Source organism: Urocitellus parryii, chromosome 4, assembly GCF_045843805.1.
Source record: "Urocitellus parryii isolate mUroPar1 chromosome 4, mUroPar1.hap1, whole genome shotgun sequence".
Taxonomy (NCBI): domain Eukaryota; kingdom Metazoa; phylum Chordata; class Mammalia; order Rodentia; family Sciuridae; genus Urocitellus; species Urocitellus parryii.
The window spans coordinates 203,878,623-203,902,369 of NC_135534.1; the positions used below are offsets into that span (position 1 = coordinate 203,878,623).

Consider the following 23,747-nt stretch of genomic DNA (forward strand, 5'->3'; position numbering starts at 1 on the left):
CATTGGTGTCAGGGGCCTGGTGAGGCACCTTGGCTTCGTGCACGGATGTGGTCCAGGAGCAGGTCAGCAGCACGATCTAGTAAAGGGGGCAGCAACTCCTGCTCCTCTGGGGAGAAGCAGCCCAGGACGTGGGCCTTTACTGCACTAGGGTGTGTTGGGCGCCCAATGCCCACCCGTAGCCTTGGCATTGCCTGTGGGGGGAAGAGGTGGGCCAGAGAGCTTTAGTGATGTATGTTGGGCATACCCCACTGGGCCACCCCTCACCCAGTGTAGGACAAAAGGGCAGACTCACACTGGAGTTGAGGCAGCTAATGCAGGAACGGACTCCATTGTGGCCCCTTCAAGGGATATGAGACAGCAGTTAGTGCTTCTTTGGGTCAGCACCCTTTCACCCCACCCTGCCCAGGATGGGTTCACAGTGACTCATTCCTGGGGGACTGGGACAGAAGCCCTTCTCCACCCCAACTGGGAGGTCAGCATCCCTACCCTAACCCTGAGCATCTCGGGGCCTCACCTGGCACTGCCCCCCAACTTCAGAGCCAGTTTCCCCAGGGGCTTGTCCAGTTCATCATGTACCAAGTAGACCTCTTCCGCAGTCAGCCCAAACAGCTCAGCTGGGCACAGGGAAACAGTGGTCCTGTTTACTGCCTATCTGCACAGGGGTGTGTTACGCAGGCTCTCATAAGGAGGGGCCAAAAGAGAACCCCACTTCAAAGGGAAAGAAACCGAGGCTCCCAAAGTACCCAAGTCATGCAGCAGTTGGAGCTCAACAGGTACTTTCCACAACCTGTGTCCTCAGGGCCGGCCCATCTATGGGGACCTCAACTCACCTGCCTGGGCCACGCTGAGCCCATTGGCATTCATGAGCCGCCTCGGCCGGAGCAGGACCAGCTGGGCATCCCCGAGGGGGGCCAGGGCGAGGTCAGCAGTGCAGCGCTGGTCGCGCGCCCAGCTTTCTGCCACTCCCAGCCGTCGAGCCAGCTGCCCCAGCACCGCCATGCCCACACTGTGCCTCGTACCAGGCAGTCCGTGGTTCCCCAGGCCAGCCACCTGCGAGCAGCACCAGGGAAACTGAGGCCAGCAACTCTCACCACCCCTGACAGCACAGCATCCCCTGGGACCCAGAGCAGAGGACGGAAATGAAGAGCAGGGCCCGAATGAGGACGAGGCGCCAAAAAAGGGCCCAGGAACCCCTGGGGGTTCCAGAAGGCCGGGCAGGCAGCGCGTCTCGGTGCCGGCACCGAGCTCCTGAAAGGCTGGAGCCCGTGGAGAAAAGGGTCCATTTTCTAGATAAGAAAACTTAAAGAGTTGTGGGGAACTTTACCCGGGAGACAATGGCAGGGCCGGAGCCAGGGCCCCGATCCTCTGCGTCGCCGCTCACACCCCACTCACCAGCCACCGCTTCCCGGGGGACCGAGGCTCCAAGACACGCCGGCTCATGGCCCGCCCCCGCCACAGCCCCCAGCGCGAAAGGCCGGAGGCCGACATGCTGCCTCCATTCAGGGCTGGGCCCCGCCCTGCGACGTCAGCCAGCCTGCGGCCAATCGCATCGCCCCCTGCGCTGGGGCGTCCAGTCCGGGCGGGGCCTTGCAGCCTCTCGGGGGCGGAAGAGCAGGGCGGCGGCGCGCCGGGTCGCCCCCGCGCGTTCCGCGGCTCTGCGTCAGCGTGGCCCTGTGGGGTTCTTGTGGCACCCTCGGAACCCTCTCAGTCATCGGCCTGGGAGGCGGGAGCCTTGTTATGCCCTCGCTGTGGCCCGGCCTCGCTGCAGAAGCCTGGCGACTTTCTTCCTTGCCGTCGGCCTCAGCCGCCTAGGTTAAATTTTCTAGCAGCCCTCAGGTCGCGGGGGCGTGGCCAAGGGGCGGAGCCTCCGGGCGTCCTGGAGCTGGTGCCTAGCAACGCCAGAGGTCCCGGCCGCGAGGGGAGTTGGTGCCCTCCTTCAAGCGGCCTCATGGAAGACGCTGGCGAGGTGCGGGCTGGGGGAGAAGCTAAAGCCAAGGCAGAGGACAGGGTAGGGACACCAGGGCTGAGTTCCCAGGAGAGGCTTAAAGTACGGCCGAGGCAGGGCCAGTAGTGCAACTCAGAGAGGCCCTGGCCTCTGTGCTAAGAACAGAGAGCTCCCGACTTGTGGGCAGAGCTGGCGTCCAGGCCAAGACGTCATTGGCCCAGACCGTGGGACGAGAGAAGAGGAGCCATCTGACCGATTTTGAGGCAGTGGAACGGACAGGGCTTGAGAGCTGTTGGGTCATGGGTCTCCGGCTTGGGTGGCTGGTGGAGAAAGCCTAGCACAGAAGTCAGTGAGGTGTTCAGCGTGACCTGCTGGCCCTGAGGGTCCCATAGGACATCCAAGGAGCTGAGGACCCCTATGGCCTGGGACTTGGGGCAGGATCAGAGCTGGGGACATTAGAGCTGTGAGTACTGAGAATAGGAGGTAAGAGCTGGGAAGGCCCAGAGGATGGTGTAGGCATGAGGACCCAGATCCCACACATTGCCATAAGAGAGGGACAGAGGCAGGAATATCCCTAAGGGTCAGGGGACCACTAGCCCTCTTTCCACTCTCCTCTACCTGGTAAGTGGGGGTCCTCTCTGAGGCCTGCTCCAGCCTGCTGTCCCTTGGTTCCAGGATGCTCTGGCAATTGACCAGGTCCCCTCAGAGGACATCTCAAAGCCACGGGTTATTCCAGTTTCAAAGGGAACCCTGAAGCGTATCTTTGGGACCAGCCAAGTGTTCCTGGATTTGGATGATATAAAACCAAAGGTCATAAAGTTAACCGTGCCTCTCAAAGTCAGAGAGTAGTGAGTGACTATTTTATCTCAGGTTCCTGCCCCACACCCCCAACCATTAACATGCTGTGCAACCTTGAGCCTGTTACTGTCTCTCTCTGAGCCTCAGTGAACTCCACTCTGTAATGAGGCCCTTCTACTTCAGTGAATAAAAGGCTGATGGCTCCAGAAATGCCAGAGTGCCCTCCCTAGTACCATCTACCCCTCCTGCCTCTCCCCCTGACTCTCCTTCCACCCAGCTGTATGCCTGGGGCTGCTCCAAAGTCAGGGCCAGCCCCATACCTATACTCCCCTGCCACTGCAGCTACCAGCGAGCCCATCAGTGCCTGGAGCAAGAGGACTGGGAGATGGCTGTGCTATACTTCTCCCGTGCCCTTCACCTGGATCCCCATGTGGTGAGAGGAGGGCCTCCGTGGGCACCAGCAACCTCAGGCACACACTTCCCCTTTACTGTCACCCCTGCTAGGTCCCTTCTTTCAAGACCACCAAGTACCTGCTGGTAACTGGGTGTCATGCCCCAGGGAGGCAGAGTCCACTCCCTACCCTTAGGGGCAGATGGTGGGGCTAGAACACAGCCTGGACCTCCTCACCTTCAGGTGGACTTCTATGCCTGGAGGGCTGAGGCCTTCATCCAGCTGTGTGACTTCTCCTCGGCAGCCCAGAACCTTCGAAGGGCGTATTCCTTCCAGCCAGAGAACCCCAAGTACCTGGAGCGGCTGGCTTTTGTGCTCTACATTCAGGTGCTCCACCTCACAGCCTGGCTGCCTCGCTCCCTCTGGCTGTGAGGGGCTTTCCTTGCTCCTGCGACCAGTTCTGTCTCCTTGGGGACTCCTGGTCCCTGTGTCTGTGTCGCCACCCATTGTTTCTCTCACCTTCCAAGGCAGCTTGCTGCCAGGCGTGGGGGCTTTGCAGCATCGTCCCGCGAACTTCCTGAAATGATGACAGCAGTCTGCTCTGCACCATCCAATATGGCAGCCACCAGCCACCCAGAAACGTTAAGCTCTTGAAATATGACGACTATGACAGAGAAACTGAATTTTAAATTTTATTTGGGCTGGGGTGTAGCTTAATGGTAGATTACTTGCTTAGCACGCATAAGGCACTGGATTCCAGCCCCCACATTGCAAAAAAACGTATACAGATAAATTTAATTTATACAGCCACATACAGCTGGTGGCTGTTGTAGTGTTAGCACAGATCTAGGGTGGAAGGCTCTAAGCACTGAAAGATGGTAGTTACTTCATTTGCAACTCAAAATTCAAAACAAAGTCAGTAGTAAACTATAAAACAACAAAATCCTGCTTTTTTTTTTCCATTTTGACAACTTTGCTGTCTTTTGAAAGGCCCCAAATTACAGTTCTTAAAAAAGCATTGAGGCACCCAGACTTTGTGTTCAATCTGTCTGTTGGGAGCCTGTGTTTTTCATAGACGCTTCCTGTGTGACCTCAGGAAAAGTCACTTTATATTTCTGTACTTCTTTTCCTTCATCCAAAAGGGGGACACTCACTAGTGCCAGTGAGATGACGAGTTCTGGTTCTTAGCCCAGGGCTCCCCAAAGATTCCTTTCGCTCAGCTGTTCTCCTCCACCCCTGGCTTCTCTGATCCTTGTCTCCGAGCTGCTGCCTCTCACCAGCTGTGTAGTAATCACTGTTTCTTGCTCTGTCCCCAACTCTGCATCTGTGTGTGTGTGTGTGTCTGTCTGTCTCTTAAAGTCTCCCAGATCTAAAAAGCTTTGTCTTATCTCTTGTTTCTCCCCTTTTGCCCCAATTTTGCTCCTGCCAACTGGTGGGTGCTGCTGGGTCAGAGTTGCAAGCAGCATTGACTGACCCCTGTCCCCAGGGCCAGTGCTTATATGAGCAATGCGATTACCTGGACGCCCTGAACATCTTCTCTCAAGGCTCTACGCTCCAGCCCGACAAACCCTGCTTCCGCTACCGATGGTGAGTGCCAGCTGTGAACTGCCTCCCTCCCAGCAGCCCCTTGTGCCCTCCCCCTGAGACAGCAAGCACCTCTTGCCCTCCACCCTCAGCATAGCCTGCCTCATGGCCCTCAAACGGCATCAAGACTGCCTCTCACTCATCACCAAGGAGGTGAAGCAGGGCACCACCAATGCCGACATCTACATCCTCCGGGCCAGGCTTTACAACTTCTTCCAGAAGGTAGAGCACGCGGGCAGGGCAGGTGCCCCGCTTTCAACCTGCAGCGTGCCCCAAGGTTACAGAAGGAGGGTAGGCTGTCGGCCAGGTCACAGGTCCTTCCCCACAGTGCACTGCGGCATTGCCCTCCCTGGCAGAGGGCCTGACGAGTGCTGCCCACTTAGCTGCCTAGTTGGAAAGTTCTCCATCATCGCTCAGCCCTGGCTCTGTGCCAGGACAGTGTCAGGTTCTGTGGTGACCACAGGTGAGAGACCTATATCGTTGCTGTTCTTCTGGAGCTCCCAGCCCAGGGGGGACATCCCTGAGCAGATGATCACATAGGATTTATTTATTTATTTATTTTAGTTTTAGGTGGACACGATATCTTTATTTTACATTTATGTGGTGCTGAGGGCAAACCCAGTGCCTTGTGCATGCTAGGCGAGCGCTCTGCCATTGAGCCACAACCCAGCCCCGCAGGAATGATTTGACCAGGAGGGTGAGAGCGCCCTGCTGCAGGCCCCTCAGACAAGGCAGCAATGCTTCTTCCTTCTTCCTGCCCCTGCTCCTCCCCTTTTCCTTTCCTTCTTCCCTTTGCCTCACTGAACATGTACTAAGCACTCTTCCTCCCAGCACCCCACAGGCTGGGCTGGATGGGGACTGAGTACAGAGAAAGGCCAGGGAAATAGGGCTCAGGAAGCGGTAGAGAGGTGTGCTGGACAGGAAGGAGGGCACTACAGGTATGAGAGGGCACTGGGGTCTCCAGGTCTTCCTGAGAGCAGCAGGAGCCTCAAAGGGGTACTCCCGGGGCAGTGGACTTGAGCAAGACCCTCTTGCTGCTGCGGGGAGTGTTAGGTTGGAAGAGATGGCCCTGGGGGACAGGCAGGAACCTGGGAGAGGCTGGGCACCACAAGAGGAGCAGGGAGGGCTGTGGGAGTGGGGTCAAGGCAGGTCACAGTGCTTCGGAAGCCACCACTAGATCCAGTTAGGTGGTGCATACCTGTAATCCCAGCAGCTCTGGAGGCTAAAGCAGGAGCATCCCAATTTTGAGACCAACCTCGGCAACTTTTTGGGACCCGGTCTCAAAGTAAATTAGGGCTGGGGGTGCAGCTCAGTGGCAGAGAGCTCTTGACTTAGCAAGGCCCTGGGTTCAATCCCAGCATCAAAAAAAAAAAAAAAAAAAAAAAAAGAAGAAGAAGAAGAAGAAGAAAGAAAAGAAAAGAAAAAAAGAAAGAAAGAAAAGGGACAGGACATCACTGGGGTAGTCTCAGGGTAAGGGCGGGCTCTGGAAGTTTCCAGGTTCTGCTTTGCCTGGGTGATGAAAACAAGGCAAGGAAGGACAGGTGGCGGCGGCAGGAGGGTGGAGGTGTCCTGGGTGACTGATGACTGAGCCTGCAATTCTGGAGGGAGTGTTGGAAGGAATGTGGTGAGGCATCAGGTGACTTCTCCAATGTCCCACAGGTGACTCAGGGGGTGTCTCCTCCAAAGGTGTGAGACTAGCCCTTATTGCCAAATGTTGGCTGTTGTGGGTTCAGTCCCTCCTGTGGCCTGGGCCTGCTCATAGGCCTGTTCTAAATGTTACCCATGTTTATCCTGAAGGCTGCAGTCACCTTTGAGGAAGGTAGGTGAAGCAGCAGCCCAGGGTGACTTCCCAGGGTCACAAAGCCAGTCAGCCGTGCTGTCCTGGGCCCAGGTCTGCCTGCTCAAAGCCCAGGTCCTGGCTTCAGTCATTCGCCCATCCTCACTCACACTTGCTACCCACACTCTTGCCCTGTTCGCCCTCCAGCCAGCTACCCAGCCTCGGCTGCCTGCTAGAATTGTTTGTTGACTGACTGACTAATCTGCACACCCAGTAGAAGGTATTTGCCTCAGGGTGTTTTCCACTCATACCCAGACCTGAATCTGTTCTTGGTCAGAGGTTTCGTGGGCTTAAAGGTCAGGGAGCCTGCGAGGGAGTGCAGGGGAGGATAGAAGGACAAGGCAGTCTCCTCAGGAGGACGCTCACTCCCCTCGTCTCAGAGGAGGCTCACAGGAGACAACAAATGCTGAGGCTGACCTGCCTCACAGGGGTCACACCTCGAGGGGGGTCAGTAAGGATGAGGCCTGGGAGGAGCTTTTCCCAAATGAAACAATAACATGAGGGACACCAGGGAGGGATGACACGATGCCAGTTTGTCACCTGGAGGTTTGTCCTCCCCCTCCCTTCCACTGGGCAGGAAAGGGCTCCACTTAGCCACCCAGTGCCCCTGACGCCACCCCACCCCTGGCAGCCCAGGCTCTGCTATCGGGACCTTCGCAGCGCCTTGCTGCTGGATCCCAAGAACCTGCAGGCCAAGCTGCTGCTTCAGATGATGGTGGACCAGGCCCAGCAGGCCCGCCAGGATGCCGGCATCCTGGCAGTGCAGGGCCTGCTGCAGCACGCGCTGCAGTGCATCGACTCCGCCATCGAGAACAACCCTCTGGACCCCAGCCTCTTCCTCTTCCGGTACTGGGGGAGGGGTTCTAGGCCTTCCTCCCATAGACCTGCTACATGGTCTCAGTTTCCCCATTGGCCCTCTGACAGTTTTCCCTGCTTCCTGCTGGGGTCACTGCCCCTGGAGGATCAGACAGCACCTTCCCAGTGACCCTGGAATCCTCCAGCCCCAGGCCTGCTGATTGGTTCCCACTGGGTGGGTGCTCGGGGGCGCACATGATTCAGGGCCAGTTAACCTCTGCGTTCGAGCCTGGGTTTCCTCACCTGAAGATTGGTGTAAAACATGTGTCACCTTCATATAGAGGCAGGTAGACACCTGGCCCCCTGAAAGAAAGAGAAGCTATTTTTGAGAAATAAAACATTACCAGTGATGGGCAGGTCATCAGAGTAGCAATCGGGGGCAGGTCCACGGGACAAACCTAGAACCTGAGCTAGGGTCCCGCCACCTTCACAGGTCATGGGTCAGCAGGCCCAGGGAGGGCAGTGGTTTGCCAGACCACATGCTGGTCAGGGGGGTTTATTGTCCCTCATGGCCCTTCCTGCCACCGCCACACCCTCCCCCCAGAGGCACCATATACCGCAGGCTCCAGGAGTTTGACAGGGCCGTGGAGGACTTGCTGAAGGCACTGGACATGCTGTCTGACGACCAGGATAAAATGGTGCAGCAGGCACAGCGCCAGCTGCTGCTGACCTACAACGACTTCGCGGTGCACTGCTACAAGCAGGGCGCCTACCAGGAGGGCGTGCTGCTGCTCAACAAGGCACTCCGTGACGAGCAGCAGGAGAAGGGCCTCTACATCAATCGCGGAGGTGAGTGGCCCCGCGCCATCCCTAAGGTGGGTTGGTGTGGGGGTGGGGGGACAGAAGGAAGCATTTGATAGCCCCAGTGTCCTGGGGACACACTTTGGGAAATGTCGCCCTAGACAACTGTCTCCTCCAGTTCTCAGATCAGGCAGGTGGGAGAAGATGCCCGGGTGCAAAGAAGACAGAGCTTCTGTGGTGTCAGCCGCCAGTTTTGCCTCCCTGGGGAGGGGGGCAGAGCAGCTGGGCGGGCACCCCTGGGCAGGGGGGCGGGGGAGGTGCTCACTCAGCTCCCACCCTCGGACTCTAGATTGCTTCTTCCAGCTGGGCAACCTGGCCTTTGCAGAGGCAGACTACAAGCAGGCGCTGGCCCTGAGCCCGCAGGACGAGGGTGCCAACATGCGCATGGGCATGCTGCAGGAGAAGATGGGCTTCTGCGAAGAGAAGAGAAGGTGCCAGTCGGATCCGAGGGGGGCGGGCGTGCGTGTGGACCAGCCTGCAGGAAGCCACCTGCTGGGACTGCTTCTCTCCTAAATGTCAATTTTAGTTTTCAAGTCCTGGCGAGAAATACTTTTATTTTCTTCCTGATTATTGTCGTAATGACACTTTCATGGAAAATTTAAATAGTAACATATAACTTGAAATGTGAGTTATCATCCCCACCTCCCTCCAGCTCTGCTCCCTGCTAAGGTGAATAACGACCCTTCCAGACTTTTTCCCAGGCATATGCTAACAGTTATCGATTTTCTGAAATGGAAACATGTGAAACTGCTTTGTTTTTTTCCTTTTCTTTTTGTAGTGCTGGGGGTCGCCCAGGGCCGCTGTGTAGGCCAGCGCTCTCCCAGGAGCCTGGTCCCCAGCCTGCACAGTCTGTCCTTTGACTTTCCGTGGTGTCACTTCCTTCTCTTCCACTGTCTGCATAGTACCCCTGCTGTGGAGGTGGATAGCCGGCTTCAGAAAAACCCCTGCTGACATGCACTGGGCTTTCAGGTTTTAATTAGAAATAGTCCTGCAGTGAGCAAGCAGGACATAGGTTCTCATGCTAGTAAAAGCTATAGCCTGGTTTACTGGAAATTAAGTTATTGGGTAAAGAATGTAAACAAAGTTGTTTTTTGTTTTTGTTTTGTTTTTTAGGGAGCACCAGGGATTGAACTCAGGGGCACTCGACCACTGAGCCACATCCCCAGCCCTAATTTATTTAGAGACAGGTTCTCACTGAGTTGCTTAGTGCCTCACTGTTGCTGAAGCTGGCTTTGAACTCGCAATCTTCCTGCCTCAGCCTCCCAAGCTGCTGGGATTACAGGCGTGCACCCACAGTTGTTTTTTGTTGTTTTTTTTTTTTTAAATGTGTATCTTTTTAGTTGTGGATGGACACAATACCTACATTTATTTATTTATTTATTTATTTGCTTATTTATTTATATATGGTGCTGAGGATTGAACCTGGTGCCTTACACATGCTAGGCAAGCATTCTACCACTGAGCTACAGCCCCAGCCCATCTTTAAAGTTTTGATAGATATTATGATATTGTTCTCCAAAAACAGTGAACCAACAAAAACTTCCCTCAGGAAAGAGTACCTTGATTTCCCCTCACCTCCCTGGCATAGGGTATTAAAATTATTCTTCAATTCTGCCAATCCTAGGCAAAAAAGAAAAAGAAAGAAAAGAACGAAAAACTCTCTGAAAGATTATTTACTTTGCATGTTTAAATACTTTATTTACTATTGCAGGCCAGTCTCTTTCTCGGCCATTATAGCTTATCAAAAGCTTTTACCCATTTTGCTATTAAATTGCTTATTTAAGGGGCTAGGGCTGGGGCTCAGCGGTAGAGCACTTGCCTTGCACGTGTGAGGCCCTGGGTTTGATCCTCAGCACCACATAAAAATAAACAAACAAAATAAAGGTATTGTGTCCATCTACAACTAAAAAAAAAATGTTTAAATTGCTTATTTAGCAAAATTTTTTACTATTACAGTTCTTTGTAGGCTAAGAGAATCAGCTTACTGCCTGCTGTCTGGAAAAATAATTTGTCCTATATATTGCTTTTTCCCCCCAGGATCTGGGTATTGATGAGACCCGGGTCCTAGAACATGCCAGGCAGACACTCTATCACTGAGCTATGCCCCAGACTTTATATATTGCTTTTTGTTGTGGCACTTTTGCTACTCAGTAATATGGAATTAAATCATAATCAAATTAATTTTTTTTAAATTTCAGCTGCTGGGTTTATGATAGTCTCAGGAAGTTCCTTCCTATGCCAGGATCATAAAAATATTCATTTATCCTGGAGTTTCATACCCACATCTAAGTGTTGGGCCCACCAGAGGTGTGGCTGGCAGGAGGAAGAGAGGGCACAGTGGGGGAGCAGAGCTCCTAGATTTCCCCAACTCCTCAGTGGGGCCCAGGAGCCACCATCTCCCCTCAGAAGGTGATGCTCATGGCAGTTCGGGGCCCACTGCATCCTGCAGGCAGTTCCAGAAGGCAGAGAACCACTTCTCAGCGGCCATTCAGCACAACCCCTGTAAGGCCCAGTACTACATGTACAGGGCCAAGAGTCGACAGCTCCTGCAGGACATCTTTGGGGCCCGTCAGGATGTTGCCACTGCCCTGCTCCTGAATCCCAAGCAACCAAAGGTGGGCTCTTGTTGGGTGAGGAGGGTGGGTGGCTCCGGAGTCAGCACCCTGGTTGCCCTGAAGGTCCTCCTGTCCCTGAATGAAACCTGCACGGCTGGCCATGAGCAGGTAACGCTGGAGCACTCCTAAGAGTGGCTGTGTTCTGACCACTCCGACCCTGCCACTCCCTCCAGGCTCCTGCCTCCCTCCAAGCCAGAGAGTTACCGTCACCCCCATCTACAGATGCAGACCCCAAGGCTCAAAGAAGGCTCCCTTGCCCCAGTCCTGCAGCTCAGAGATCAGACCACCTCTGCTCTGTTTGGCTCCAGAAGCCCCAGCTGGCTCACCATCAGGGCTCCCTGTGGGGGTGGTCCCTTCCTCATGTCTCCTGTCCTTCTGAGTAAAAGGGTCCCGCCCTTTAGAAACAATTCGTGAAACCCCTCTTTAGCCCTGAGAAGTGCCAGGTAGGACTTTGCAAGGCAGGGCAGCATTGGCCTTCTGCCACCTGCCCTGGCCCACACTTGGCTCTGGTCACCCCTTTCCCGCAGCTTCTCCCACTGATTACCAGCCTCTTCCCGGGCATGTCAGTGGAGGAAGTGCTTCAAAGCCAGGTGGCCCAACTGGCCAGGCTGCAGCTGATGCAGATGGGGAAGAGTGGCCCTCAGGCCAGCAACCTGGAGGGTGTTGTGGGGTAAGCTTCCAGGGAAGGGGCCAGGAGCTGAGACTGGGGACTGACTGGGGCTCAGGTTCCTCTGCCCCGCCACCTCCTAGGGTCTCCACACTAGTCTTTGGGGATGGCAGGTGGAGTCTGAGAGGCTGACCCAGGACCCTGGGGCCATGGCTTGGCAGGATGCTGAGGGAGCGGGAACTGGAGCGCGAGAAGGCCAAGGCCCTGCTGCTCTCTTGGAAGTCCAACCAGCTGCTCTTGTCGGACCAGCCTTTGTTTGAGAGCTCCAAAGAGCCGGAGCCCACCCCCCAGGCACTGCAGGTAGAGCCAGCAGAGGCCCCATCTGCCAAGGAGGAGGAGGAAGCAAAGGAGAAGAAAGAGGTGAGCAGGCCCTTCACCAGGCCTGGGACCCTGGGGTCTGGGGCTGAGGCTGGCTTCTCTGAGATGGGATTGGCACCAGCAAGGACTGTCCCTGCAGGGAGGCTGGTAAAGAGGCCGGCCTCAGAGACAGGTCTCACACACCTGGCCTCACACCCCACAGGTCCTGGGGGTGCCCTGGCCACTTGTGCCAGACTTTTCCTATTTTTAAATTGTTTCTGAAAACATTTTGTTGAATGCAATATAAACAGAGAAGTGTGAAAATCATAGGTGAACAGTTGGATAAATTTTCAAAACTAAATACACCATGACACCATTTCCTAGCTCAACACAGAACACATTCCCCAGTGCCACTTTGTGCCATATCCTAAGCGCCCTTGCAACTCAGCACAACCCCCCAGGTTGCCTTGATTCTTAACACCATAGGGAGTCTCCCCTTTTCTTTGTGTAAGTGGACAAATAGCTGCCCTCCCTCTCCAGCTCCTTCCCCAGACGCTGGACAAGAGCCAGCCTGTGCCTGTGATCATCCCAAAACTTCTTCCTCTAGTCAACTGCCAACAGACATCAAGTTTATGTTCAAAGGCAACCTACCCCTGGCCCTGCTGGCACTCCCTTTTTCTAGTTTGCATTAGAACAAAGGCAGAATACAAAGCTCTTATCTGCAGAACCCCTGCCAGGTCACTGTGGGCTCCCTCCCGCAGGAAGAGGCTGAGCTGAATCTGGTAGAGCTCAGAGCCCAGGGCCTATGGGATGGACACCTGCTCCGCCGTCCTCACCACCTGCAGGTGTGACCTCAGGTAGAGGCGGCCAGCAGCCAAGGCTCTGAGGGAGGTGTCCAGCAGGACTGGAGTCCAACCCAGCTTCTCTCCTCCTCAGCTGAGTGGCTGGGCAGGTTACTTGGATGCTAGGAGCCTTGGTCTGTGAGATGGTCATAGCAGGGGACCTGTCCTCCCCTGGATGTGCCAGGTGGTCCAGACGTGCCTAGAGCATGAACAGCTCCTCGGCCGTCGCTGCTGCGCCCCAGCACACAGCACTTTACAGTTACAGAGGCCTGTCTCCCACTTGAACTAACGTGTTCGTCTTGCAGAGAAAATGGAGGCCAGCAGCCCCTCGCAGGCCTCCTTTCCTGGAGGGCCACTCCCCTTCCTGCAGTCTCAGCCTGTGTTCCCACCCTGCCCCACCCCGTGTCTGCGGTATCTGGGAGGAGCTCTAAGCTTGGGAGAACAATCCCCAGGGCCTGCTGGCCTTCCAGAGGGGTGGCCGCTGGCCCAAGGGCTTCCCAATCTGCAACTGCCCAGCCTGTTTTCTGCCATAGGACACCCAGGAGCTTGCCTCTCACAAGGTGACATCCCTGTCAGAAGGCTACCTCGACCAGACCTCCTCAGGTTCCATCTTCCGCTGTAAGTCCCTGGGCTCCTGCTAGGCCCAGGAGAGCAAAACAGCAGTGAGGTTAAAGGTCAGGGTGAGAAGGGATGTGAACCTGGGCCTGCTGTTGACCTTGGGCAGGGGACTCCACAGTGGGAGTAGAAGTCCCAACCTCATGGAGGGCGTGTGAGGACTCAGTGGGACAGTGTCCAGCACAGAGCAGGGACACTGGTCTCTCCATCAGGCTCTTTATGTTGCTGCTACTCCTGCCTCATCCCCTCTCAGGCCTGTCCTTTTCTCTTTCCCCCTCGGCCTGGGACTGAACCCTGTTCATGTCCAAGGGGCTTCAACCCGCAATTCTGCTGGGCACCAGCCTGGAAGGGACAAAAGGGAAAATCTCAGAAGGCTGCTCCAGAGCGCCTCGGCAGGAGAATGGCAGTGCTGTCTCCTTCCTGTCCCTCGGGGCAATCCCCAAACCTCACCGGGTGCCCTGGCCCTGGCCTATGCCTGGCAGCAATAACAGGGATGAAGGGCACAGTCCTTTCCCTGGGCAGTGAGCCCAAGTCAACAGGTGGACACAGCCAGAAGGGAGTCAAGCAGGCCTGAGCACAGGTGGCCCTTAGAGGCCAAGACCTCAAGCAGCTGAAGGGAGCACAGCATTGGGCGCTGGGAGGAGGGAGCAGGCGAGGGCCCTGCTGGAGCAGAGGGGTCCAGGGATGGGCAGGGGCTCAAGTGGCTCATGTCACAGCCTGGCCCGCCTCAGAGCTAGGGTTGTGAGGAGGCCAGGCTGGTATGAGTGGGCAAAACTGCGGCTTTGGATGTACAAAGCCACTGGGGATCTGGTAGGGGTCGCCTGGAAGCCCCTTTTTCCTCGAGCTGTCCAGGGAGGGTAAGGCAGGCCTGATGGATACTCTTGGCACTCCCTTCCCAGACAGGGTCAAGTCCACCTCAGACTCCACCATGTCCACCATCTGCCGGGGATACAGGAGCAGCCCCACCACCACCGCCACACCCTCTGTCTCCTCACCACAGAAGACCCCATCCTCAGACACTGAGGTCAACGAGGACCACCTGAGCCCTGACCACAGGAAGACCCAAGCTTCCCCAGAGAGAAGGCAGAGGCCCAGCAAGGCTGAGGCCACCCAGGACCAGATCCAGAGCTCCAGCAAGACTCCAGCTGCCCAGAGTCAAAGGTGCTTCTCCAGAAAGACAGCAGCTATCCCAGAACAGAGCCAGAAATCTGGCAGGACAGAGGCCAACCAGGGCCCAAAGCAGAGGCCCAAGACCAAGGGTACCCGGAGGCCAAGGCAGAGACTCAGAAGGACCAAGGCTGCCCGAGACCAGAGCTGGAGACCAGGCAGGGATGATGTCCCCCAGGACCAGAGCTGGGGACTGATCCGAAATTCCAGCAAGATCCAGGTTTCCCAGGATGTCAGCAAAACCATGGTCACCCAGGACCAGAGCGGGACACCTAGTAAGACAGAGGCTGCCCTGAGCGCAACTCAGAGCACGGGCTCCAGCTCCAGCAAGACTTACAGTACCATGGCATGGAGCACAAGGCCCAGCAAGGCCAGGTCTACCCCCAGCCCCAGCCAGGGCCCCAGCCAGGGCCCCAGTGAGACCGAAGCTGCTGAGGTCACGGTCATTGTGCTGCTCCCTGAGGAAGCTCAGTGAAACCCTTGCTTCTCGCTGGAGCAGGGACGATTCTGCCCCCACAGGCACCCGAGGCTGAGTCCTTCCAAAGCAAAAGGAACCTCGACCAGCGTTCCTCTAGTCCATGGCTACGTTTATTATGCTTGCTCTCTTCTTTTAAAAAATTAAAAACGTGTAAATCGAGGCCCAGGTGGCGTCTTGAGTCCCTCAACTCCTGAAAACTGTGAAGTCCCAGCCTGAGCTGTGATACTGGGGTCACAGACTGTAGAGTGAGGTGGGGTACAGTGCCAGGGCCAGGGGTGTGGGTGACAGCCATGAACCTTGATCCCTGAGTTACATTCACATTAAGAAGGCTCAGGCTGCAGGAGAAAGTCAGGGCTCAGTGAGGTTCCAGGGTGACCGTGAGCAGAGGCCAGGACGCCTCCAACCAGTTCTGAAGCCAGGCCTTTCCCGGCATCTGTCCTTGGCCTGGCCAATACCCCTCTTCATCTTGACTGCGTGCTCTGGGGCCCACTCTCCAGCAGTCTCTGGACAAGGGTCCCTCCAGCCTTTCCTGCATGGTTGGCCAGGCAAGGATGCCATTCTGGGGTCAGAGGAAGAAGGCGATTCGAGAGGCCACTGTTTTGCAGCCATTGGACGAGAAGAGCTGCTCGTCCTCGGGGAAGTAGGTCGTGCTGTCCAACACGGCCTGCACCACCTCGTCCCGGGGCTCCAGGCCCAGCTGGGCCAGCTCATTGAGCACACAGTGCCGCACGTGGTGCCGCTGAAGCGGGAGGAAGGGCACCATGGCGTCCAGCAGGCGCTCCTCCATGATGCCCGAGTGCCAGAAACCATCTGCAGGAAGGACACGTGCTACCTAAGAGGGAAGCCAGCCCCCGGGCAGAGGAGGGGTGTGCTGGGCCCTCTCCTTTTAGCCCCCTTCCAGACGCAGGCTCCGAGGGGTTGTGACCCATTCAGGTCGCAGACCTGGGAGTGCTGAAGCCTCTGCTGGGTCAGTGGCAGAACTTGAGACCCCAGGGAACCCGGCCCTCCCTGGCAGTCAGCCCACTGTGGCTGCGGGGGAAGCCACACGGGGCAGGGCCCGAGTAACTCACGGTGTGGGTTGTCCAGCACGGCTCGGGAGACGGCTGGCTCCAGCTCCTGCAGGCTGATCTCCTCTCGGTCCCTGCGGCTGCGCCATGCCTCCAAGGCCACCTGGTTGATCTGTTCACCACCAGTGTTGCTAAAATCATGGGGGACCCAGGCAGAGGCTCAGCCAGGGACCAGGGCCGGAGTGGGCCCTCACTTCCCTGGTGCCACCTAACAGGACCAGGGGTCAGCCGACGGAGACACTGCTCTCCCCAGCTCTCCTCTCCAGCGCGGCCATGCTGTACGCGCGCGTGTGTGCCATGCAACTTAGTTTACAGAACTCTGTGTCCTTAACTGACTCCCCTTCTGCAGCCTCCGGTAGGCCAAGGGGCCACCGACATGGGGACATGGGGACTGCTCAGAGAGGAGGTGGGGTCTCAGGGAAGTAACACAGTTTTGCCTGAGTTAATGGCCAGGACCTGAGCGAGAATTAGAGGATGAAAACTCCAGAACCTTTGTCCTCCTGTCCAAAAACGAGGAACAAGTGGACATAGCAGGGTCTCCTCAAAGAAGGGATGAGGATACAAAGACAGAACCTGGAATAGCTTTGGGAATGTCAAAGGGGTCGTCAGCCACCTTAGATGATGTGTCACCAGCAAGAGTGAGGGGCTTTGGGACAGCCTGACTGGACCCTGGAAACAGTGTCCCCCTGGGAGCACAGGCCAAGCGCAGACAGCTGGACATGGGACAAGTGTCCTCCTGCTGTGCCCATTACAAAACCAGCCCTACCTGATGAAGATGAAGATAGCTTTTCGATAGTTGGTTCCATATACAACCCAGGAGGGGCCCAGGAAAGGCCGCAGGACCTCCATCAGGCCTGGGGGCAGCTTGTCCATCTCATCGAAGAGGAAGAGGGAGCGGCCGCAGGCAGTCAAGTTCCCCTGGACCCAGTTCTTAAGATCCTTCTACAGGGAAAAGAGGAGTTCCAGAGAGCCAGAGAGCTTCAACCCCAAACTTCTTCCCAAACCAAGAACAAAACCCCTCCCCAGGAGATATGGTCTCCCAAAGAGCACAAAACCATTCTTAAGACTGATGGTAAAAAGAGAGCCCAGAGAGGGGCACAGACTTGCCTAAGGTCACACAGCATGTCAGTAGAACAGGGACTCAACCCAAGCCCCTGCCTCCCTGTTGAGGGCTCCTTCCATGACATCTACTCTTTTTTTAAAAAAATTACTTTGTAGTTATAAATGGACAGAGTGCCTTTATTTTGATAATTTTTATGTGGTGTGAGGATCGAACGAACCCAGTGCCTCACTCATGCTAGGCAACCACTCTGCCACTAAGCCCCAGCCCAGCCCACATCTACTCTTTTCTATACCAGGAGAAGCTGCTTCCCACTCCCTGAACCTGAATTTTGCTCCCAAAGTGTTGGCAGCTGAGAGAGATGGACTTGGAAGGTGCCTTGCAATCAACAACAGTGGTCAGAGCCAGTATTTACCTAGTGCTTCCTCTGAGCCACAAATTGGGGCTCAGTGATTTACAGGGAGACAATAATGCAGACTGTCTGGCAAACACAGGTGCTCAATAAGTGATACCTGCAATTGTATAATGCTGTCCCCTTCACAGCAACTGGCTGGTAGGTACCATTACTGTTTCCCAGCCAATAAAAGAACTCCCTGCCAGACAGAATGGCACAGTCTCACGCTCTGTTCAGGATGGGTTCTGAGGGCTGAAGATCCAGCTGGCTGTGTGACCTGGGACAAGTGACTCCACTTACTGGGCTAGGACTCACTCCTCAGGGTCTGTCACCCCATGTGCAGGCCAATGGTGGTCCAAGACACATTCAGCCTACCTTGTAGCGATCGATGTTGCTGGGGTGCGGGAAGTGGATGATGGGGGAAAAGTGGTGCACGTGCGGGCTGCGAAGGCCACCCTGGAAGAGGTAGTGAGCCAAGAGAGAGCTGACATAGGACTTGCCAGTGCCTGTCCAGCCATGCAGGGAGAGAACCAACGGTTTGGTGGGGCTGGGATCGTGCACAAAGGCCTTCAGGGACTTCACCACCAATGCCTTGGCCAGATGCTGCCCGGCCAAGTGCTGGGCCAGGTCACACTCCAGACCTAGGGTCACAGGACAGTGTCAGAACCAAGGTAGAATTTCAGGGTGGAAATCATGTCTGGGACTTGGTCTAGGGAACCCTGTGTTTGGCATGCTTGTCCCAAAGTGTGGACAGGGAATAGGGCCCTTGCGGCTGTCTGCACCGGCCACCTATCAGCCTGGCTTATCTCGGCAGCGCCCCCACCAGGCGGTTCTCCAGATTGCGCCAGCCCTAAATGAGCGGGAGCTGCCAACCCATTATGCCCAAGCCCCTGCCAATCTCCAATACAGGCTTCTCCCTGGACTGCAAGTCCACTCCATGCAGGCCTAATATGTCCCCGCAGGGGCCTTCCCGGCAACAAGCTCGCTCTCTTCATCTCGCAAACCCTCTGGGACTCTAACGGGCACCAATAACCTACGCTTCAGGTCCGTGCCACAGGCGCTCAAGTCCCCTCGGAGCCGGCCCCACTTCGGCCCTGGCCGTCCGCAGGTCTGCGGGTTCCCGCCTCGGGTTCACGGATGCCCGGCCCTGAGGCAAGCTCCCTATCCACCCGCTCCTCGCTCCGGGCTCCCTGTCCCCTCACCGGGCAAGTCGGGCCGGAAGTCGCATTCGCAGAAGGAGCCTAGGTTGCAGCGCAGCGAAGCTAGGTCCCAGGAGGCAGTCGCGGCTGAGAGCAGCCCTAGCAGCCGGAGGAGCGAGCCCAAGGGCGGGCAGCCGCGCGTGGCGGCAGCCATCCGGGAGCGGCCCAAGCTCAGTCAGGGGCTGCCAACCACTCGACGTACGAACTACAGCTCCCGGCGTGCACTGCTCCGCCGCAGCCACGCCCATGGCCTACAACTCCCAGCTCCCCTCCCGCGCGTCTCAAAGGCCCGCCCCGTCGTCGCGCAGCAGGACTCCAGGGTGCCTCCAGGGGGAGCCCGCGAACCGTCCAGTCCGGGTCAGCGGGCCGCGTTTCCATGGCCACGGTAACTAGGGGACCATCACGGTAGCTCAGAAAGGGATAAATAAAGGATTATTATGACCACAAAAGGTAACGTAACAACTATAACAAAAACTTGTGCGGAACCTTACAGCTTGCAAAGCGCCTCTTCCAACCTCTTCTTTTATATGACAAAAGAGGGTTCACTAATAATAGCTTTTGGTGAGCAACACTATGTGCCATTAGCTTCAGGTGCCATACACATGCTATAATATAATAGTATCTGCTACACATGGAAATGGTGATGTTTCTCTTTTAATTTTTTTTAGTTGTTGATGGACCTTTATTATTTATTTATTTATTTGTATCCAATGCTGAGAATCCAACCCAGTGCCAATGCCTCACATGTAGTAGGCAAGCACTCTACCACCTAGCCACAACCTCAACATGGAAATGGTGATATTTCAATGAGGTGCAGGCAAATAGTGTTTTGACTCAGAAAGTAATTGATAAATGACCACTGACAATCCATTATGTATGAAACATAACTGTCCCTTACCTAGCTTCCACTACATACCAAATGCTTATTACCATCAATCCTAGCAGATGGGTTCTGTGATTGTCCTTGTTTTATTTTGAGGAGGAATTTGGGACCCAAGAGGTTAAACTTCTTATCCAAGTTGCCCCTGCTAATGAACAACAGAACTCAACCACCTCCAGCTTCAGCCAAAGATGCTTTGTACCATTGTACCATGTCATGTGGTACCAGGTCCGATGGGTCAAATAATTCAGAGGCGAAGGAACCCAGACATCTCAAATTCGGTGAACATGCTCCTGGGGACCCCAGGTTGGCTTGGGATCCTGTTGATCTACATTGCTTACCTTTACCTCTCCCACCTACTGGAGTGAAAGAATTGAGAGCTGTCTTTGTGGTCTAGCTTGAAGGTCCCTGCCCTACCCAGCTTAACACACACAACCCCCCCCCCACACACACACACACACACACGACTTCAGGGCCACATCTCAAACCTGAAATTATTACTTCCCTCTATTGAGAAAGAACCCTGGGTCAGGGGAGCCAGTTTGTAGCCTTCCTTGTTCTGTTGCTGGGACCCAGGGAAAGTCCTTTCTGTCTCCATATGTTTCACAGAAGGGAGTTGAAGTCCTAGATTTCTGAAAACCCTTCTACTCCAAACATCTTGGGTCCTTGTGTTTGTGATAATCGTTGCTGTGGCTTCCTGAGGCAGGCCATGGGACAGAAGGAAGTTATACCTGTATGTCTCCCACTAGGTTGGAATTATCACCCCCACTGTCATCAGCTCCTGGAGGGCAGGGTTTGAATTTAGTATTTGCTTGTATTCTGGCTCTTGGAACAAACTGGAATGTTCCAAGTGCTAAATAAGTTTTTGGTTTTTTTTTTTTTCAACCCAGGGGTGCTCTACTACTGAGGCTCCAGCCCTTTTAATTTTTATTTGGAAATAGGTCTTGCTGAGTTGCTGAAGCTGGCCTCAAACTCATGATCCTCCTGCCTCAGCCTCCTGAGTGGCCGGGATTATAAGACGTGTGTCATCATGCCCAGCAAGCAATTGTTAAATGAAGTTCTCTACCTTTCACCTGAGAAAAAGTGCTTCTTTCCACCCCCAGCCCCTTCTGAGAGACAGAAGAAAGAGTCATAAAAGTTTATTATATGAAAGAAAGAACATGGTTTCTGTACATCTATTTACAGAACAGACAGACTTATTTACAGCAAGATGGAGGCCTTGGTGCCAGTGGAGGCAGATACCCAGGGGAGAGGGAGGAGGCATGAGGGGCCTCCCATGGCTCAAAAACAGGGAACCTGGGCAAGAAGGGGGACAGCAGAAGCTGGTAGGAGGAGCAAGGTCCCTGTCCTTCCTGAAGGGAGACTGGTAAGTACTTGACTGGAAGGTGGAATCCAGAGTCCAGGCAGGACCCTGGAGTTGCAATGGAGATCCTGGAGTTGAACCCAGAACATTTTGGGTTGATCACAGTGTCCCTGGGGTGCTCTGGGGAAAGGTCTCTGCCCCCTTTGCTGCCCACAGCTGCAGAGGGGAAAGTTCCTGCGGGGGTCACAGCTCACTGGAGCGGACAGCAGGCTCCAGCTTGTGTGACAGGGCAGTGAGAACCTTGTCGAATTTCTCATAGCGCCGGGCTTGGCTGCTGCTGGCCCCTTGGCTGCCCCAGAGGAGGCGCATCTGGAACTCAGTGCTGAACACCTCCAGGAGCTCTGGCCGGGCCTGGAATCCTGCAGGGCAGGGGCACAGGGTCAGGGACCACCATCTGGTTGGAAGGAGGCTGGGGCTCCCATTCAGAGTCCCCACATTCTTCAGGGTCCCATTTGAGGCAACCTCTCCACAGCCCACCAGGGAGCCAACAAAGTCTGTTAATGAACATAACCATGCATGGCAGTGTCTCGTCTTTTTCCTACTATTTTCTAGACAAGCAATATTTTTTTTTTCATTACCAGGGATCAAGCCCAAGGCTTCGTACATGCTAGGCAAATACTCTATCACTGAGCTGAATCCCCAGTCCTTAGAAGACAAAATATTAATGTTTAATTCTCTGGAAGTTTTTTGAGATCTTGCATGATCGTTTTCTCTTTCTTTCCTTTTTTTTTCCCATAAATTCCATTTTTTTTAAGAAACATATATACGTTTTACAAGTAAATATAAAATACATATCTTTTTATTCCTTCTTGGGGAAAAAAAAGGCAAGAAAGTCAGAAAAACCTATCAGAATATTCACAGCGTTTACCCTGGGTAATTGTGGGTAAGTTTTTTGTTGAGAGCCACAGTTTAGTTGGAATGACGCCTGGCATTTTGCTAGAGGGAATGGTTGAAAGGTGACCCTGCTCTGGAATTAGGGCAGCTCCGGGATTAGGGCGGATCCTGCTGGGATTAGGGCGGATCCTGCTGCCTAGGGTGCCTCCTACTTTGGAGTTCCCATTGAGTTCTCCCGGGGTTCCAGGAGAATTGGCACGCAGAGTGGAGCCCGGTGGAGGGAGTGTGTTCCCAGAAAATGTGTGTAGAGTGCCGGTGAGAGTTCAGGAATAAAGAGTTGCTGTTTGAACCTACAAGGCTTTTTGGCGGCTCTGTTATTTGTGCCCAGCCAGACTGCGGCAGTTTTTAAATCTTATTTTTGCTCAGCTGTAATTTCTAATTTATCTCCAGTGAATTTCTGCAACTTAATACCAAAGGCAGTAACAGACACTGCCCCTTTCATGTGAGGGTGTTACAAACTGAGCTCCCTGAAGTGTGGTGGCTGTCTTCACCCCAGGTACCAAGCTGGGCACCTCTTTCTTTCACATTTCACTGAGGCTCAGCCAAGCTAAGGACCACAGCCAAGGTGCACCCAGTGATTGAAGAAGGTGATAAGATGAGGAGCCGGGGAGCTGGGGCAGAACAGAGGGAGAGCACCGAGTGGATGCTGGGAGGAGGGGAGCCCGGGCATCGACTACACTCACCCTGCAGCTTGACCTCGGCATTGGTGTGGTAGAGCCCTCCGTGGTGTGCCACCGTGCGGGCGGCCTCCAGGTGGGCCAACACCACCTCCACGCCATGCTCCGTGCTGCCCCAGGGCTCAGGACCCTCAGCAGGGGCCGAATCACACTCCAGCAGAGTGATGAGTGGCAGCACATGGGGAAACGTGGTGTTGCTCAGCGGAGGGCCTTCTGCAGGGGACAGAGAGAGCAGGCACTCAGGGACCCTGGAGGTCCGACATCCACTGATTCCCCAGAGCTGAGGGGCGAGAGGAGAGGGGCCTGCCTAAGGTCCCAGGGAGTTCCCGGGGATCCAGACTCCTGGGACAAACCCTTCCTTTTAGATTCCCCTGGGTACACCCACAGCAGCGATGACGCAGTCCCAAGTGCTGAGCCTAGACCTGGACGTGGCTAATGAGGTTGCCAGGTGCAAAAAGTAAGCTCACCAAGCTCTCCTTATCATCCACAATGGGAGAGTCTATGGCAGCCCAGAGAGGACCGGAACCTGTCCAAGGTCACACAGCAAGGCAGGGAGGTACCTTTGCCCTCATTGAGGCTCTTGAGAAAAGGCTTGAGTTTCTTCTCATACAGGATGGCACCCTCTGTGTGTCGTTGCCGCAGGGTTACCCATGTCTGTTCCAGCCGGGAAATCTGGGGAGATCAGACTGTGAGATGTTGCCCAAGGAAGTGGCCTGCAGTGGATGCTGGCCACAGGCCACCCTGCTGAGTGGACACACAGATGTGGGATAACAAGAGCCATTCTGGCCACCATTGGTGGGCCAAGGACAGTGTAGGCTGCCTTTCGTGTCATGATGCTGCCAACACAACCCATTTTACAGCTGAAGGAACTAAATCTCAGGTGGGAATGACTTGCCCAAGATTATTCTGAAAATAAGTGGCGGAGCTGAGACGTGAACCTGAGACTCTGCCCCCGAGCCCCTGTTGTTCCTATTTATTAGGCACAGGAGAGGCAGTGTTGCATAATGGTTGCACTGGAAATCAGTTCAAATCCTAAACTTTTGGACCTGTGTGACCACAGGCAAGTACTGCTCTCAGTTGCTCCTTCTGTAACAAGAGGAGACAACAGAGGCATCCACCTCATGAGAGTCTTTTCAGGAATCGATGCTGGTAAACAGTGTAGCACCAGCCCAGGGCACAGGTGAGTGTCTGTTCAATGATACTATGTCATGTTTCTCTCTCTGGCAATACTGGGGGTTGACCTCCGAGTGCTCCACCTCTCGGCTTCACTCTCAGCCTTTTCCAAATTTCATTTCATCTGGAGACAGGGTCTCAGTAAGTT

The 23,747-nt window shown here is 55.0% G+C and overlaps 4 protein-coding genes across 8 annotated transcripts in view; 1 reads left to right on the forward strand and 3 right to left on the reverse strand.

The window, feature by feature from the left end:
* Positions 1-5: 5 nt before the first annotated feature.
* Positions 6-1,504, reverse strand: Ptrh1 (peptidyl-tRNA hydrolase 1 homolog). Its single transcript, XM_026386547.2, has 5 exons — positions 1,393-1,504; positions 831-1,050; positions 515-614; positions 293-338; positions 6-191 (listed from the first exon to the last, which is right to left on the reverse strand). Exons 1-5 carry the CDS (start codon positions 1,486-1,488, stop codon positions 9-11), a joined length of 645 nt encoding a protein of 214 aa, XP_026242332.2. The 5' UTR covers positions 1,489-1,504; the 3' UTR covers positions 6-8.
* On the forward strand, positions 1,487-14,889 carry Ttc16 (tetratricopeptide repeat domain 16). The gene is made up of 14 exons (XM_026386458.2): positions 1,487-2,008; positions 2,621-2,793; positions 3,086-3,176; positions 3,378-3,521; positions 4,621-4,721; positions 4,811-4,940; positions 7,187-7,401; positions 7,955-8,199; positions 8,501-8,642; positions 10,661-10,826; positions 11,354-11,496; positions 11,655-11,853; positions 13,166-13,250; positions 14,147-14,889. Exons 1-14 carry the CDS (start codon positions 1,487-1,489, stop codon positions 14,887-14,889), a joined length of 3,099 nt encoding a protein of 1,032 aa, XP_026242243.2.
* Positions 14,797-18,791, reverse strand: Tor2a (torsin family 2 member A). 4 transcript variants are annotated; one of them, XM_026386404.1, is made up of 5 exons: positions 18,616-18,791; positions 17,789-18,054; positions 16,726-16,898; positions 15,963-16,090; positions 14,797-15,702 (listed from the first exon to the last, which is right to left on the reverse strand). In XM_026386404.1, exons 1-5 carry the CDS (start codon positions 18,764-18,766, stop codon positions 15,458-15,460), a joined length of 963 nt encoding a protein of 320 aa, XP_026242189.1. In that variant the 5' UTR covers positions 18,767-18,791; the 3' UTR covers positions 14,797-15,457. The 4 variants fall into 4 exon arrangements, with proteins under 4 accessions (XP_026242189.1, XP_026242188.1, XP_026242191.1 ...); XM_026386403.2 differs by having other exon boundaries at positions 16,726-16,901; XM_077798007.1 differs by having other exon boundaries at positions 15,529-15,702; positions 15,959-16,090; positions 16,726-16,901.
* Positions 18,792-20,657: 1,866 nt separating this feature from the next.
* The window catches only part of Sh2d3c (SH2 domain containing 3C), a 29,287-nt gene continuing 26,197 nt past the window's right edge, over positions 20,658-23,747 (reverse strand). For both annotated transcript variants that reach the window (XM_026386475.2, XM_026386477.2), the window contains 3 exons: positions 22,987-23,098; positions 22,433-22,639; positions 20,658-21,214 (listed from right to left, as the gene is read on the reverse strand). In XM_026386475.2, the coding sequence (XP_026242260.2) occupies positions 21,039-21,214; positions 22,433-22,639; positions 22,987-23,098 (495 nt within the window). In that variant the 3' untranslated portion in view covers positions 20,658-21,038. The remainder of the gene's footprint in view (positions 21,215-22,432; positions 22,640-22,986; positions 23,099-23,747) is intronic.